Source organism: Mus caroli, chromosome 4 (assembly GCF_900094665.2).
Source record: "Mus caroli chromosome 4, CAROLI_EIJ_v1.1, whole genome shotgun sequence".
NCBI lineage: Eukaryota > Metazoa > Chordata > Mammalia > Rodentia > Muridae > Mus > Mus caroli.
Genome location: NC_034573.1, coordinates 103,978,725 through 103,992,624, shown reverse-complemented (window position 1 = coordinate 103,992,624; position 13,900 = coordinate 103,978,725). Strand labels below are relative to the sequence as shown.

Sequence of the window (13,900 nt, the reverse complement as noted above, 5' to 3'; positions counted from 1 at the left end):
GGGTATGGGGGACTTTTGGGATAGCATTGAAAATGTAAACGAGGAAAATACCTAATAAAAAATAAATTAAAAAAAAAAGTGGTAGGTAAGTTATTCCTATATGATTCTCTTGAGTTCTCAACATGTTTCCCTTCATCTTAATCTTACATTGGCATCCTGAACACATATAAACACTGACACATGCATGATTACTTGGCATTTTATAAGGCACACTTTAAGTTTTATTTTAATTCAGCTATATAAATTGGTTTATATAAATATAAATTAGATATTATGATATTAAATATTTGAAATACCTTACAGATATCAATATATACAACCAACAAAGATTAGACTTTTGTGCTTTTGATACATAGGTAAGGGAAAATAAGTAGAACTAAGTTATACAGTGTTCTTAAAGGAAATAATACTAAAGGAATAAGAAATAGAAAAGTAACAGATTACCAGGTGTGTGGAGGGGACAGATGGCATGCTTTTCAGTTGTTTTGTATAAGTATTCTTTTATAAGATCATTGACAATTGAGCAAAGAACTGTGAAAGAAACAAGGAAAATAAGTAGTATATACAGCTTGTTGAGAGAAAAAGTCATGCAGAGTGAAGATCTCACATCAGGAGTTAGTCTCCATGGATGAGAAGCATCAGAATATATGTGAATAGATTTGTGTGGACAATGAAGATGATTAGGGGATGAGATCAGATAAATTAATGGGCACATACAATACTGAACACTGTGAGGCATTTGTTCTGGAAAAAATATTTTAATAAATCTTTCCTCCTATTGGCTAATTTTAATTAATCATGGACAAAAGTAGCAATGGGTAACTTCCATCTTCCTATTGCTAAAACTGAGCATGGGTGATTGTGTCTTAAAATTGAATGGCAGGAGTAATATGGTCAAAAGAGATGATAAAGAATCCAGTCAATTTGAAACCATTTTTCTCTCTGCCCTGTTCTTTTATGAGATGCTCTATCCCTAATATATATCTTAAATCCAGAAGCATAGGTCTGATAAACACCTTGTACCCCAGGACTATAGCCTGTAGATTCCTCCAGTCTTTACAAAGCAACAGTTTTCTTGGTTCCATTACCATGGTATCTTCTTTAAAACCCCTCAACCCCTTCATTTGTTCAATCTCATATACAATATGACACCTGATACTGATAGTAGAACAGCCATCAAATTTGTCTTCCCACTTTGACTACACTAAAATTAAAGTTACATACATTACTTTTTGATGCATTACCATCAAAATCATTTTCTAAATTATATTCAGCTTATAAATGTGTGTGTGTGCATTTCTCTGTGTGTGCTCATGCACTCATGTATACACCTTTGAAGATCAAAGAACTACTTATGCTAGTGGTTTCTATCTTTTAACCAGGTGAGGCCCTGTGATCAAACTCAGTTCACTCACCATCAAGTCCTTTATCTGTTTTTCATTTCAAATACACAGCTAAATCTGTGTCATCAAGTCCCAGAATCAAATTTCTGCTTTGAAATTACAGTAGCAATGAGATTTTGGATAGACCTACTGCTTTCCCATAAAGAAAAAAGTCAAGCATTACTTCAAAATTTTTATTTAGAGAAGCTGAATATGTGAAATGTAATTTGTAAAGCAAAAAGTTCATCAAGCTTCTCCTATACTAGCTAGCTTGTATAGTACTGGAAGTTTCTATGTGGGTGGCTGGGGAAGAAAGGACATTTATGGTCCTACCTAGTGCTGAACTCCGCATAATTCAATATTCATGTGTCTGGCAAAATATGTGTACTGGAGCAATGACACAACAATAAAAGACTAATTGCATTCTGATTTTGTTTGAAACCTACTCCACAGGAGGAAATTTCATGCCTGATACTAGAATCCTACTCAAAAGCCCACGGCACAGAAACTCATAAACACTAGTGTTGAAACTGCTGTTTCTATTCTTCTCAGTGGTTTGTGTCAAATTGTCTTCTAAATAATTATGTTTACATGCATAATCCTAGACTCCTCTCAACCTTGGTCAGAGGCGCTTCTTGTGGAAAGAGCAGTAGTCAATGTTCACAACTGACTGAGAATAAGAAGCAGAATACTCTCAGCCCCTAACTATACCATATATATTAGTCTCACCACCCTTAGGTCTCTGAGAAAATTTCTGAAGTGTTGACAGAAAGACTATGATAGCCAGAAGATAGGGGGTGAGTGCTATAAAATGATGACTTTTGGATATGGCTTAGATTGAGCAGTCATGAACCCACAACAGCTGGGCAAGTCCTCAAAATATCAAGCCAATAAAAATCACAGCACAGATAGGGGTAAGTGATCTCCAGATCCCATTCTGAACTGTTTGCAGGAGATAGTTGCTGTAAGACAGTAACTTACTGTCTGTTGAGATGTGATCACTGGAAGGTTTCCAATCATCCAGTGATGCCTCCACAGCCATATCCATAGGGAAAACACTAACTAGACAGAGTAGGTTATCAGTAACAAAAGGACATGGAGTTGGGAGATGTGTGTGTTAAGGAGGCTGTGAGGAGGGGGGTGTTGAAAAGTACAAAGGGGATAGGTATGGTTATATATCACTATATATACATGCATAAAAGTTCTCCAAATAAAGATTTTTTTTAAATTGCCCTAGAACTCAAATATGAATAAGGAAAAGTGGATTAAAGAATGTAGAAGCTATAATAATCATGGTAAAAGTAATATGATGAATAAAACCAAAATAAAGTAGAGCTTAAGCAATCAAGTCAAGGAAGAAAATGAATCATTCTGTTTAGCTTTAAACTATGATACTGAAGAACAAATATACAGACATTACCTGATAGAATAACACTTGTCCTTTCCTCTTGGCCTGTTAGAGGGTTCTGAAGGCAACAAATGACTTTCGGAAAGAAGCTTTCTCTAATGAGAAGGGATATCTTCATATTGAACAGTTTGTCTCTACCCTGTGAGTGGGATTTTGATGCAGCTGGAATGACCTCCCCTCTTCTGTCTCTCCATTGCATAAGAGGCCGTGGGAACCAACCTCCAGAGTGACACTCCACTATCACACCTTTGGTATTAGGAGGGTGCACATTAATCTGTACCCGTAAGTTTATGGCTGGTGGGAACAGAAGAGTAAAACAGTATTTTTAATTTAATAAAAGGAGAAATAATAAAGAAAGAATAAAATTCTCTCACCTATTTTAATTGATTACTAGAACCTAAAGAGGCAAGGGCTCTAATTGCATGATTTTTCAAAATAGAAAAGTACCTGATAGAAAGTCATAGTCTGGACTGTAAAAAAAAGATTAAAGAATAAATTCTAAAAAAAGAAACCCATAGTACACTACTACCAACACATTCTATATTATTATTTATCTATTGATTCCCTCAAAATATTATCTATTTTATATGGATTCACTCAAAATATTTACTTCTTACTAACTTGAAACTAGCCTAGGTTCTTGAAATATAATAATAAAACAAAATCAATATTTATATACTATAGAATCTGGGATTTAAAATGATTTCTCCATAGTCAACACTTAATCACTGTTGAACTCCAATTTTAAATGTTGAAGTAAAAAATATAATGCAGCTTTGAGTCTTTAATTGAAACTTAAATTGTATATTCTGAGTATACAACTGATATTTACATACAGTATATTTCATATGAAATAACTAATACCTTGGTGTCTTCAAAATGTATTACATACTAATTTGGATCAAATTAATGTCTTTGAAAGTGTTAGGACATTATATGGGATATAAAACTTGCCTAAAATGTGGAGAAGAAAGAACTGTGATTTAACCCAACCGCAAAGCAACTGTCTTACAAATCTCTCTGATATAACAAAATTAGCTTATATCTTTGATGTCTGATACAGTTCTACTTTCTCCATGTGATGGTTAAGTGTCTAAACTATGGCAAGTGGTATTGAAGAAGAGAATAGCTAATTTTAATTTTAGGATATGTATGTGTGTGTGTGTGTGTGTGTGTGTGTGTGTGTGTGTGTGTATGAAGAAATAATACAGAAAGAATAAAATTCTCTCAGCTATTTTAATTTATTAATAAAATTTAAAGAGGCAAAGGCTCTAATTGCCTGATTTTTCAAAATAGAAGAGTACCTGATAGAAAGCCATAGTCTGGACTGAGTCCAGACTATATGTATATACACTATATGTATACACACACACACACACACACACATAGCTTTGCTGTAGCAATCTTCCTCCTCCTCCTCCTCCTCCTCCTCCTTCTTCTTCTACTTCTTCTTCTTCTTCTTTCTTTCTCTCTCTCTCTCTCTCTCTCTCTCTCTCTCTGTAATCCTGACTGGCGAAGAATTCCACTGAATTCATGGAAATCTGCCTACCTCTGCCTCATGTGTACAGGAAATAAAGAATCTTGCTATTTTAACTGGCTTTAAAATATAAAATTAATTAATTAATTACATCATATTCCTTAGTTTAGCTTTTAATTATTGGTTTGGAAAAACATATGAGCTTCATAAATATTAACTGTCTATGAGCTTAGAGTCAAAACCACACATGATCAGAAAACAAATCACTTCCATTTTCCTCAAGTCCTCACTTTCCTGCCATTATTTTCCAAATCATAAGTTAATAGGTGAAGAAAATTGTAAACGTGACATACTTACAGAAGTGATGATTCAGGAAAGTTATTCTCACACAAATTATCTAGTAGATTGATTTAAGTAAAATTGAGAATAAGAATTACCACAAAGAAAAATATTTTAAAATTTACATCACTGGTAATTATCACATCTTACTAACACGTTGTTAGAAAATAACTACAATGATAAAATAAACCTGAAAGTGTTCTGTGGATAAGTTAAAAATCTGGCAATCTGTTTAAACCAAAATCGGAATTTACTCATAGACTTGATGTGTATACAGACATAATTTTATTTTTGATTTAGGTAAAAAACAAAATTCATGATAACGACCTTGGGAATAAAACAATGTATTTAGATGTAGGAACACTGAAAATCTACCTTTCAGACCCAGAGGAGTTAAAAATGTTGATTCATAGAAACCTCAGAAAGATCCATGCCCACCTGTGACCTTGACCTCTGTTATGTGCTCTTCATAGAAATCACCATCTTTGAACACACAGTGGTAAGACCCATCATCATCAACAGTCACATTAAAGATCCTAAGGGTCACTTTCCCTTCTCCAATCCCATCTTTTAAGAGTTCTGTTCGTTCCACATACTTGGAGATAATTTCTCCAAACATGTCTTTGCCATCTCTGTACAGGTGCACAGGCTCTGTATAGAGGTTCCGGAACCAGCGAATCTCCATGTGCTGGGCTTGTTGTGGTGGAGACAACTGACAACTGAGTTCTAAGTTTCCACCCAATGAAGCCAAGACTGGCCCCTCTGAGCCGTTCACTATAAATGGCTCTGGAAAGAAAAATAAGAATGTAAGGTAGTAAAGATAGGACATTACTTTTATTTAAATCAGTCTCTCTCCCTGATCTCCCTATGACTCCCCTTCCCGTTTCACTTCCCCTTCTCCTTCCCCTTCCTCTTCCTCTTCCTCTCTCCCTTCCCCTCTGCCTCTCTATGCTCAACACACTAAAGGAAAATAAAAACACCATTTATTTATAATCGGTTAGTTCACCCCAAAGATATCATAATGTATACATTTAACTTATTTTTATATTTGATGTACTTCATAATAACTTGCATAAATTCTTTCTTCATTTTTTTCTGGTAAAGAGATTGAACTATAAAATTCCTACCTTTGTTCATTTCTGATTAATTCTTTTTCATTAAATAGTTATTACCCTTCTTCATTCATTTTAATCTCTTACCATATAACCTTCTATTATCTGTTAAGTATCACCTAGTTCAAACATATCTTTATTGTTGTTTTTCCTTTTAATAAAAGGTAGTAATAGCATATTATTTTTGGTTAGAGATTCAGAATTCTCAACTTTGACATTGTGTTCCTAAAGATTGGGAGTAGAACACATTTTATAGTTTCTTGTTTCTGTCCAGTCATACTTACTGAACGGGGGAAAAAAAACAGTTGATTTTCTTAGTATTCGGACTTTCCCCAAAAGAAACTTTTTAAAATTTCTGTTATTTTTCTGAGTTGATCAAGATTACTGCATCAATTTAAGTTATTCTCATCGTTGAGGCTAAACATTCCCTAATGCCAATGTATAACAACAGATAAATTGAGGTTTAGGATAATAAAATTATTTTGCTTAAATAAATAAAATAGAACATACATGATATGTACTCACTTATAAGTGGACACTGGTCATAAAATATAGGATACTCATGCTACACTCTACAAACTCAAAGAAGCTAAACAAGAAGCAAGGTTCAACCTATGATGCTTGAATCTCACTTAGAAGGGGAAATAAAATAGTCATAAAAGGCTAATGGAGGGATGAAACTGGGAGGGAAAGGAATGTGGAAAGAAATTAAAGGTTTTAGGATCAGGTGTGGGGATGGACAGGAAAGATAGCCAGATGGCCATGAGAATGAATAGTAATCTGTAACTGACAGGGGTGGGGAGGTGGGGAGCATCTCCAGAATGAGACAGAGACCTGAGATAAAGGAGGCACCTAAGATGCCTATAAAGGCATCAATAGGGGTAACCTTAGCTGTGACTCAGAGCATTGGAAAGATGAAACCTGAAAAGGCCACCTCTTGTGGCCAGGCGAGAACCCCAGTGGATCAATAGAGACACCAACACATCCACAAGATTTCAACCCAAAGTTTAACCTGTCTACATGAAATTCAGGGATGGGAGGATACAAGAGAAACTAAGGAGTTAGCCAACCAATAACTGGCCCAACTTGAGACCCATCCTGTGAGCAATTATCAATCTCTGACACTATTAATGATACTCTGTTGTGATTGCAGGCAGGAATCTAGCACGGCTGTCCTATGAGAGGCTCCACCCAGCAGCTGATTCAGACACAAGCAGACACCCACAACCAAATAGAGGATGGAGCTTGGGGACTCCTATGGAAAAATAAAGGGACGGATTGTGGCCTGAAAGGGATAGAAATTCCACAGAAAGACCAACAGGGTCAACTAACCTAGATCCTTGGGGCTCTCAAAGATTGAAGCACCAATCAAAGAACATACATGGACTGGACCTAGGCCTCACCACACATATACAGCAGATGAGCAGCTAGGTCTTCATGTGGGTCCTGAACAACTTGATTGGGGCTATTCCAAAACCTGTTGCTTCTCTGTGGAATATATTCTTCTAGCTAGGCTGCCTTGTGTGGTCTCAGTGGGAAAAGATATGCCTAGTCCCACAGAGACTTGATGTGTCAGGTTTGGGGGGATACCCAGAAGGTCCCACCAGCTCAGAGAAGAAAGGGAGGGAAGATGAGGAAAGTATTATGGGAAGAGGTGAATGCAAGGGAAGCAGTGGGCAGGATGTAAATTGAATACATAAAAATAAATAATTAATTTTAGATAGATGGGATAGATAGATAGATAGATAGATAGATAGATAGATGATAGATAGATGATAGATAGATGATAGATAATAGATAAAATTGGACAATAAATGTTTATTTTAATGTCCATGTAATAATATAAGAGTGTGTTTATGTGTTGCTAAAAATAATTTTATTTTCTTGGGAAAATAAATTCTGAAAATTTATTTGGGAATCTCAGATGACGATAATATGAGGCACTTATTTTCTGTGTCTGGCTTACCTCACTCAATAAAATTTTCTACTTCCATCCATTTTTCTGTTACATCTATGATTTAATTTTTCACAACTGAATAAATAGTATAGTGTAGTATATATGTGATATGTTTTCATTGTCAACTCATTACTTGAAGTTAATTGAATGAAGTTCTCTTACATTGTTTCCATTCTCTAGCGATTGTTAATACAGTAGCAATGAAAACAGATTAGCAAGTGTCTGTGGAGGAAGATATTAAGTCCTTTGTGCATATGTCAAGGAGTTATATAACGGGGTAATAGAGTAAAGTTAATTTTACCTTTCAAGGATTTTTCACATTGATTTACAGAGTGACTGTACCAGTTTGCAATCCCACCAACAGTGATGGAAGGTTCTGTTACCCAACTATTCCTTCCAGAATTTGTTGTCCATTGCTTTCTTGATATTAATTACTCTGAGTGGGATAACATGAAATCCCAAAATTGTTCTGATTTGTATTTCTTTAATCACTAAGTATAACGAACACATTTGACATATTTCTTAGTTATTTTTATTCCTTCACTTGAGAAGTCTCTGTTCAGATTCATAACCCATTTTTATTTTGGCTATTTTCTTGATTCTTTGTTTTCTCAGGAATTTATACAACTGTACAATAATCCTCTGATAGATGAATAGATGACCAAGAATCTCTACTACATCATGGACTTCATTTTCACTCAGTAGATTTGTTCCTGCTATGTGAAGAAGCTTTCCACTACTGCTGCCACTCTCCTAATTCAGTATAATTCTTAACTGCACATTAAATATATATTTTTAAATCCAGAGGTCAATGTAACCCTCACCTCTCATCAATTAAGATTTTTGCAGAAAGTCATAACTTGTCAAAGTACATAGAAAACTGACCTTGGGCTACTTAGCCAAATATATAACCCAACTCATATAAATAAAAGTCGAGGTTTTATTTATATATCTATGTATTTATTTAAATATGCTTATTTATATTTTTATATATGTTTTAATCTCTAGACAAAGGGGTCAGAAAGATTGTAAAAGCCAGAGGGACCAGGAAATCTACTGTTGAGTTTGTATCTAATAGAAAAGACAAGAAAGCTACAGCCATGAAATCTCAACAGTATAACTACCAAAACAAGACTAGAACAACAACTGCACCAGTTGACATGCCAATATGTACACAGAAGAAACCCCATTACAAATAATGACTACAAGCAATTAATGGGAATTAAGACAGGAATAACTAATCATCTCCAAAAAGGAGTCCCCTTTTGGTAATCCAATTTTAAGTGGTCAGCTTTAAAAGCATGTACATATAATCAACACTAAACATATTAAATAAATTTTATTTATATATTCATTTGTGTGTGTGTGTGTGTGTGTGTGTGTGTGTGTGTGTGTGTATGTGTGTGATGAGTTTGCAACCATTTTAAGGAAAGAGGTCAAGAATTTGAGAGGGAATAATGGAGGGATACACTAGGAAGTGCTGGAGGGAGGAAAGAGGTAAATGGTCTAATTATATTTTAATTAAATTTTTAAAATATATTTCCATGAAATTTACTTTTAACAATTAGATATTCATGACTTCAGTGTGTTGCTAGGCAACTTTATAGTCAATGCATAGTAGTTTAGAAGTAAGCAAAGTAGTATCAATATTCAATTCATTAGGACTTGGGAACTATCTTAATTACTCCATCAACTAACTCTACTTAAACCTAAATTTTGTTAGTAATAATCTACCTAAAATGACTTCATTGTAATAAATATATCATAATAACTAGAAATGTTAAAAATTAGGGAAATTTTATGTATGTGAAATAGACAGAGTTAGACTATTTGGAAACTGTGTGTATTTGATGCATAATCTTCCTATAAAACCAAAGATGATCTGGGGAATGAAGTTTAAAAAACTTTATAATGGTAGAGACCAAAAAAGAGAGAGGATGAAAAAGAGAAATTGAAATTTGGTGGGAAGGAGGTAGAGGAACTAAGGAACTAAGGAGGAACTAAGAGGAGTTGGGGAGAAGAAGGAATATGATCAAAATATTAAAAAAATTTATAAATTTTTAATTAAATGTTAAAAAAGAGAAAATGAAACATGATTGAGACCTAGGGAAACTTTGCCATCAACAAAATTATAAAAAGTCAGAACAAAAATCTTCTACACATGCCAAAAGTATTTAGTAGTTCTTATAAATTTTTAAGGCAAAAATACTTAGATAAGATATAAAGGGAAATTAATCTTAATATTAAGAGTTGTTTAAAAGCACAGTTCCAACTGGTAATAAGAACACATGCTCCACTATGTTCATAGCAGCCTTATTTATAATAGCCAGACCTGGAAAGAACCCAGATGTGCCTCAACAGAAGAATGGATACAGAAAATGTAGTACATTTACAAAATGGAGTACTACTCAGCTATTAAAAACAATGGATTTATGAAATTCTTGGACAAATGGATGTATCTGGAGGATATCATCCTTAGTGAGGTAACCCAATCACAAAAGAAGTCATTAGATATGCACTCACTAATAAATGGATATTAGCCCAGAAACATAGAACACCCAAGATACAATTTGCAAAACACAAGAAAATCAAGAAGAGGGAAGACCAAAGGGTGGATACTTCATTCCTCCTTAGAATAGGGAACAAAATACCCATGAAAGGAGTTACCAAGACAAAGTTTGGAGCTAAGATTAAAGGATGGACTATCCAGAGAATACCCCACCCAGGGATCCATCCCATAATCAGCCACCAAACCCAGACACTATTGCATGTGCCAGAAAGATTTTGCTGAAGGGACCCTGCTATAGTTGTCTCATAGGAGACTATGCCAGTGCCTGGCAAATACAGAAGTTGATGCTCACAGTCATCTATTGGATAGAACACAGGGCCCCCAATGGAGGAGCGAGAGAAAGTACTCAAGGAACTGAAGGGGTCTGGAACCCTATAGGTGGAACAACAATATGAACAACCAGTACCCTGAGAGCTTGTATCTCTAGCTGCATATGTAGCAGAAGATGGCCTAGTCGGCCATCACTGGCCCTTGGTCTTGCAAACTTTATATGCCCCAGTACAGGGGAATGCCAGGGCCAAGAATTGGGAGTGGGTGGGTAGGGGAGCAGGATGGGGGGGGGAGGTATAGGGAACTTTCGGGAGAGCATTTGAAATGCATATAAAGAAAATAAAAATAAAATAAAATAAAATAAAAACACAGAAAGGAAGATCAGAAATGCAAAGGAAATAGGGCATAAATGTATTCCAGAAAGAAATGTGAGGTTTTGAAATATAGTTGACATTACTGATTAATTCAAATAGCAAGCATAATAAGGGACTATTTTCTCATCTGTAGATGTCATTAATGACTGACACCTGCCATGCCTACCTGGCAAGCTCATACATGGCAACAGTGCAGAATAACATTTCGAATATCATAGTAAATAGCAATATATAAACATATACCAACTGATCTGTTCATAGGAATATGTGTAAAAAATTACCTTTAAAGTAAATGTTAGCAGTGAGTTAATTTGGCTGCTGTATTTCTTTACCTTATGCTAGTCCCCTATAACCACACACACACACACACACACACACAAAGAACAAAATTTATTTGAAACACACTGCAATAGCTGAGCAGTTAAATGATCTAATTTAGCCTTTTATGCTAATCTAGCTACATCCCAGACCCATCCCATGATACTTGAATATTATTATTGATCTGGATTTTTGGATTTCAAATGTATTTTCATGATGTCTCTTTGGACCTCTTCTTCATGGTTCCAATTCCTCCATCCTCCTGGCTGATCTCTCTCTCTCTCTCTCTCTCTCTCTCTCTCTCTCTCTCTCTCTCTCTCCCTCCCTCCCTCCCTCTCTCCCCCTCACTCCTTCCTCTAGCTGGTGGACATCCAGCCCTATTCACTATTCTGCCCAGTCATTAGGTGATCTACATTGATTAACAAGGCCGAGAATAAATGATAATAATTGTTTCCATGAATTTGAGACATGAGATTCTTGATATAAGCATTGCAATGCTATGTTCCTGTTAAAACAAGATATGAGGCTCGAGAAATTGGCATCTGAATAACATAAGTTAAAATTTTATACGGTGTAAAAAACATTATGCCAGCAAATATGTTTACAGTCATATTCACAGTTATGTTCAAGACTCTATGAAGACACATTTGTGGCAACCTAGCCAAATGTGAATCCCAACTAAATAGGATTCAATAAAAGTTTTAGCATTTAAAATGTAGCTTTTACTAGAACATTCTACATTTCAGCTCTATTTATTGCTGCTTCATCCTTTTTTTTGTACCTCCAAAGAATCTATATATCAACTGCACAAATTCCTTTATAAATCATTGTCTGCAGGACATAAAACCATGCCAGGAAGTTTGGTAAGGTAGAGCAGGTCAAGACTCAGAGACTCAGTGGTCAAACACCTGAGACTTAGGTGACACCCAGCTCCCTGATGGACTCCTGACTTGGAACAAGAGCCATGCTTGTCACATAAAAGAGACAAAACCTGTAGTTACAAAGGCCAAAAACAGAGTTCTCTATGTTAATGAAGTTCCTTGAGGCCCAGAGGGCTTCACCAATAAGCTTCCCTTCCCAAACATTACTCCCTGCAAAAGGGACTTAATCTCAGGCCCACCCTGAGAAGTGGGATAAGGTTTTATGCACTCACTTTCTGCCATGAAAATAAACTGTTTAGACCCATGGACTGTCTCTTTTTGCCAACATCCGCTGTGGGGAGCCATGAAGAAGGCCTTCACTACAGAGCCACAGCCTGTTCTCCCAGAGAAGGCTGCTCTGTGCTCCTAGCCACAACCACCACTAAGCCTGCCACCTCCAACCTGAGGGCAATTATCTCCTCTAGGGCAAGCTGGAGCTCCCCATTCCCCAGGGCTCCAGGCTAGACACTCTCCCCAATGTGTGGAACCCTGACTCTATTCTCTGTTCTTGACTCCCAGCAGCTCCTGAAAGCTTAAGAGTCTGAGAATCCCACTGTCTGGCCTTGTAGCAGGCCCGGGAATCCCTAGCCAGCTCTGGCTTTCCTGCCTCTCAGACTATGCTTTCCTACCCCTGTAACAGTGACTCAGTGCTTCCCTTCATTCCAGCACCCACGATTGTAATGGTGTGGGGTAAGGACGTCAAACGCCCCACATTCTGCCTCCCCAAGTGGCTATGTCCCACTGGTGGAGCGGAGACTTGTCTGGAACTCTACAATTGATCAAGATTTCAACATTCCTCATCTTATTGTATTGATAAGTCCCATGGAATGCCATAAGAATCCTCATCCTGGACTGTTTTCTCAATATAAATGTGGTATATGAGTCACATTTGCTCAATATGAGTAGTGAGTTCTGAGGATTTAAAATTTGATGGTTTTCACCCTTGATTTCTCCCATGAACCTGACACAAATCTAAGAAAACAAGACATTCTGGTTGAGAATGACTCATTATCCCTACCCATGTCGTTACTGTGTCTTAATTAAAGTGAATCTCAGGGCTCATATGTTTGAATATTTGAATATTGTGGGTGGAAATGTGTGGGACAAATTAGGATGTCTGTTCCTGATGAAAGACATACGTTACTGGAAGCTGACTTTAGTCCCAGTGAACACTCTGCTCATCAAGATTTGAGGTCTCAGTTGTTCTGTCCACAAGCATTTACTCTACCATCACAGACTCTAACCCTCTGAAATGCTCAGCCCAATTAAATGCTTTCGTTTTTTAGTTTGCCTTGGTTGTGATATTTTATCAAAGGAATAGAAAAGTAACTAATACAGTTACCTAGGACCTTAGGAATAATAGTCTTAAAATCCTATTATTTTATTGCTCCTTACTATTCCCAACAAACTTGATATTGCTAAAGGTATATATTGAGTGACAGATTTATACCTGAGCTTGCTGTGATCATCTGTAGAAGGCACATGACAATACAGTGTCCATAAAAACATAGTCCTGTGGATCCCATTGCACCTGTTAAAAAAAAAAAAGGATGCAAGTTACAAAGAGTGAAAACATTAAGAATTTGCAGGAGTGAAATCCAGACTGACGGGGGAAAGTAAGTAGATTGGTCACTGTAAGAAAATGTATTTGTAGCCAGGCATGGTGGCACACGCCGTTAATCCCAGCACTCGGGAGGCAGAGGCAGGTGGATTTCTGAGTTCAAGGCCAGCCTGGTCTACAAAGAGAGATCCAGGACAGCCAGGGCTATACAGA

The 13,900-nt window shown here is 36.3% G+C and overlaps 1 protein-coding gene across 1 annotated transcript in view; it reads right to left on the bottom strand.

Annotated features, from left to right (window-relative positions):
- Positions 1-13,900, bottom strand: part of LOC110293135 (selection and upkeep of intraepithelial T-cells protein 1) — a 25,058-nt gene that overhangs the window by 6,926 nt on the left and 4,232 nt on the right. Inside the window, exons 2-4 of the mRNA XM_021160927.1 lie at positions 13,577-13,657; positions 5,045-5,392; positions 2,803-3,084 (exon numbers count right to left, since the gene is read on the bottom strand). Coding sequence (XP_021016586.1) covers positions 2,803-3,084; positions 5,045-5,392; positions 13,577-13,652 — 706 coding nt within the window. The 5' untranslated portion in view covers positions 13,653-13,657. The remainder of the gene's footprint in view (positions 1-2,802; positions 3,085-5,044; positions 5,393-13,576; positions 13,658-13,900) is intronic.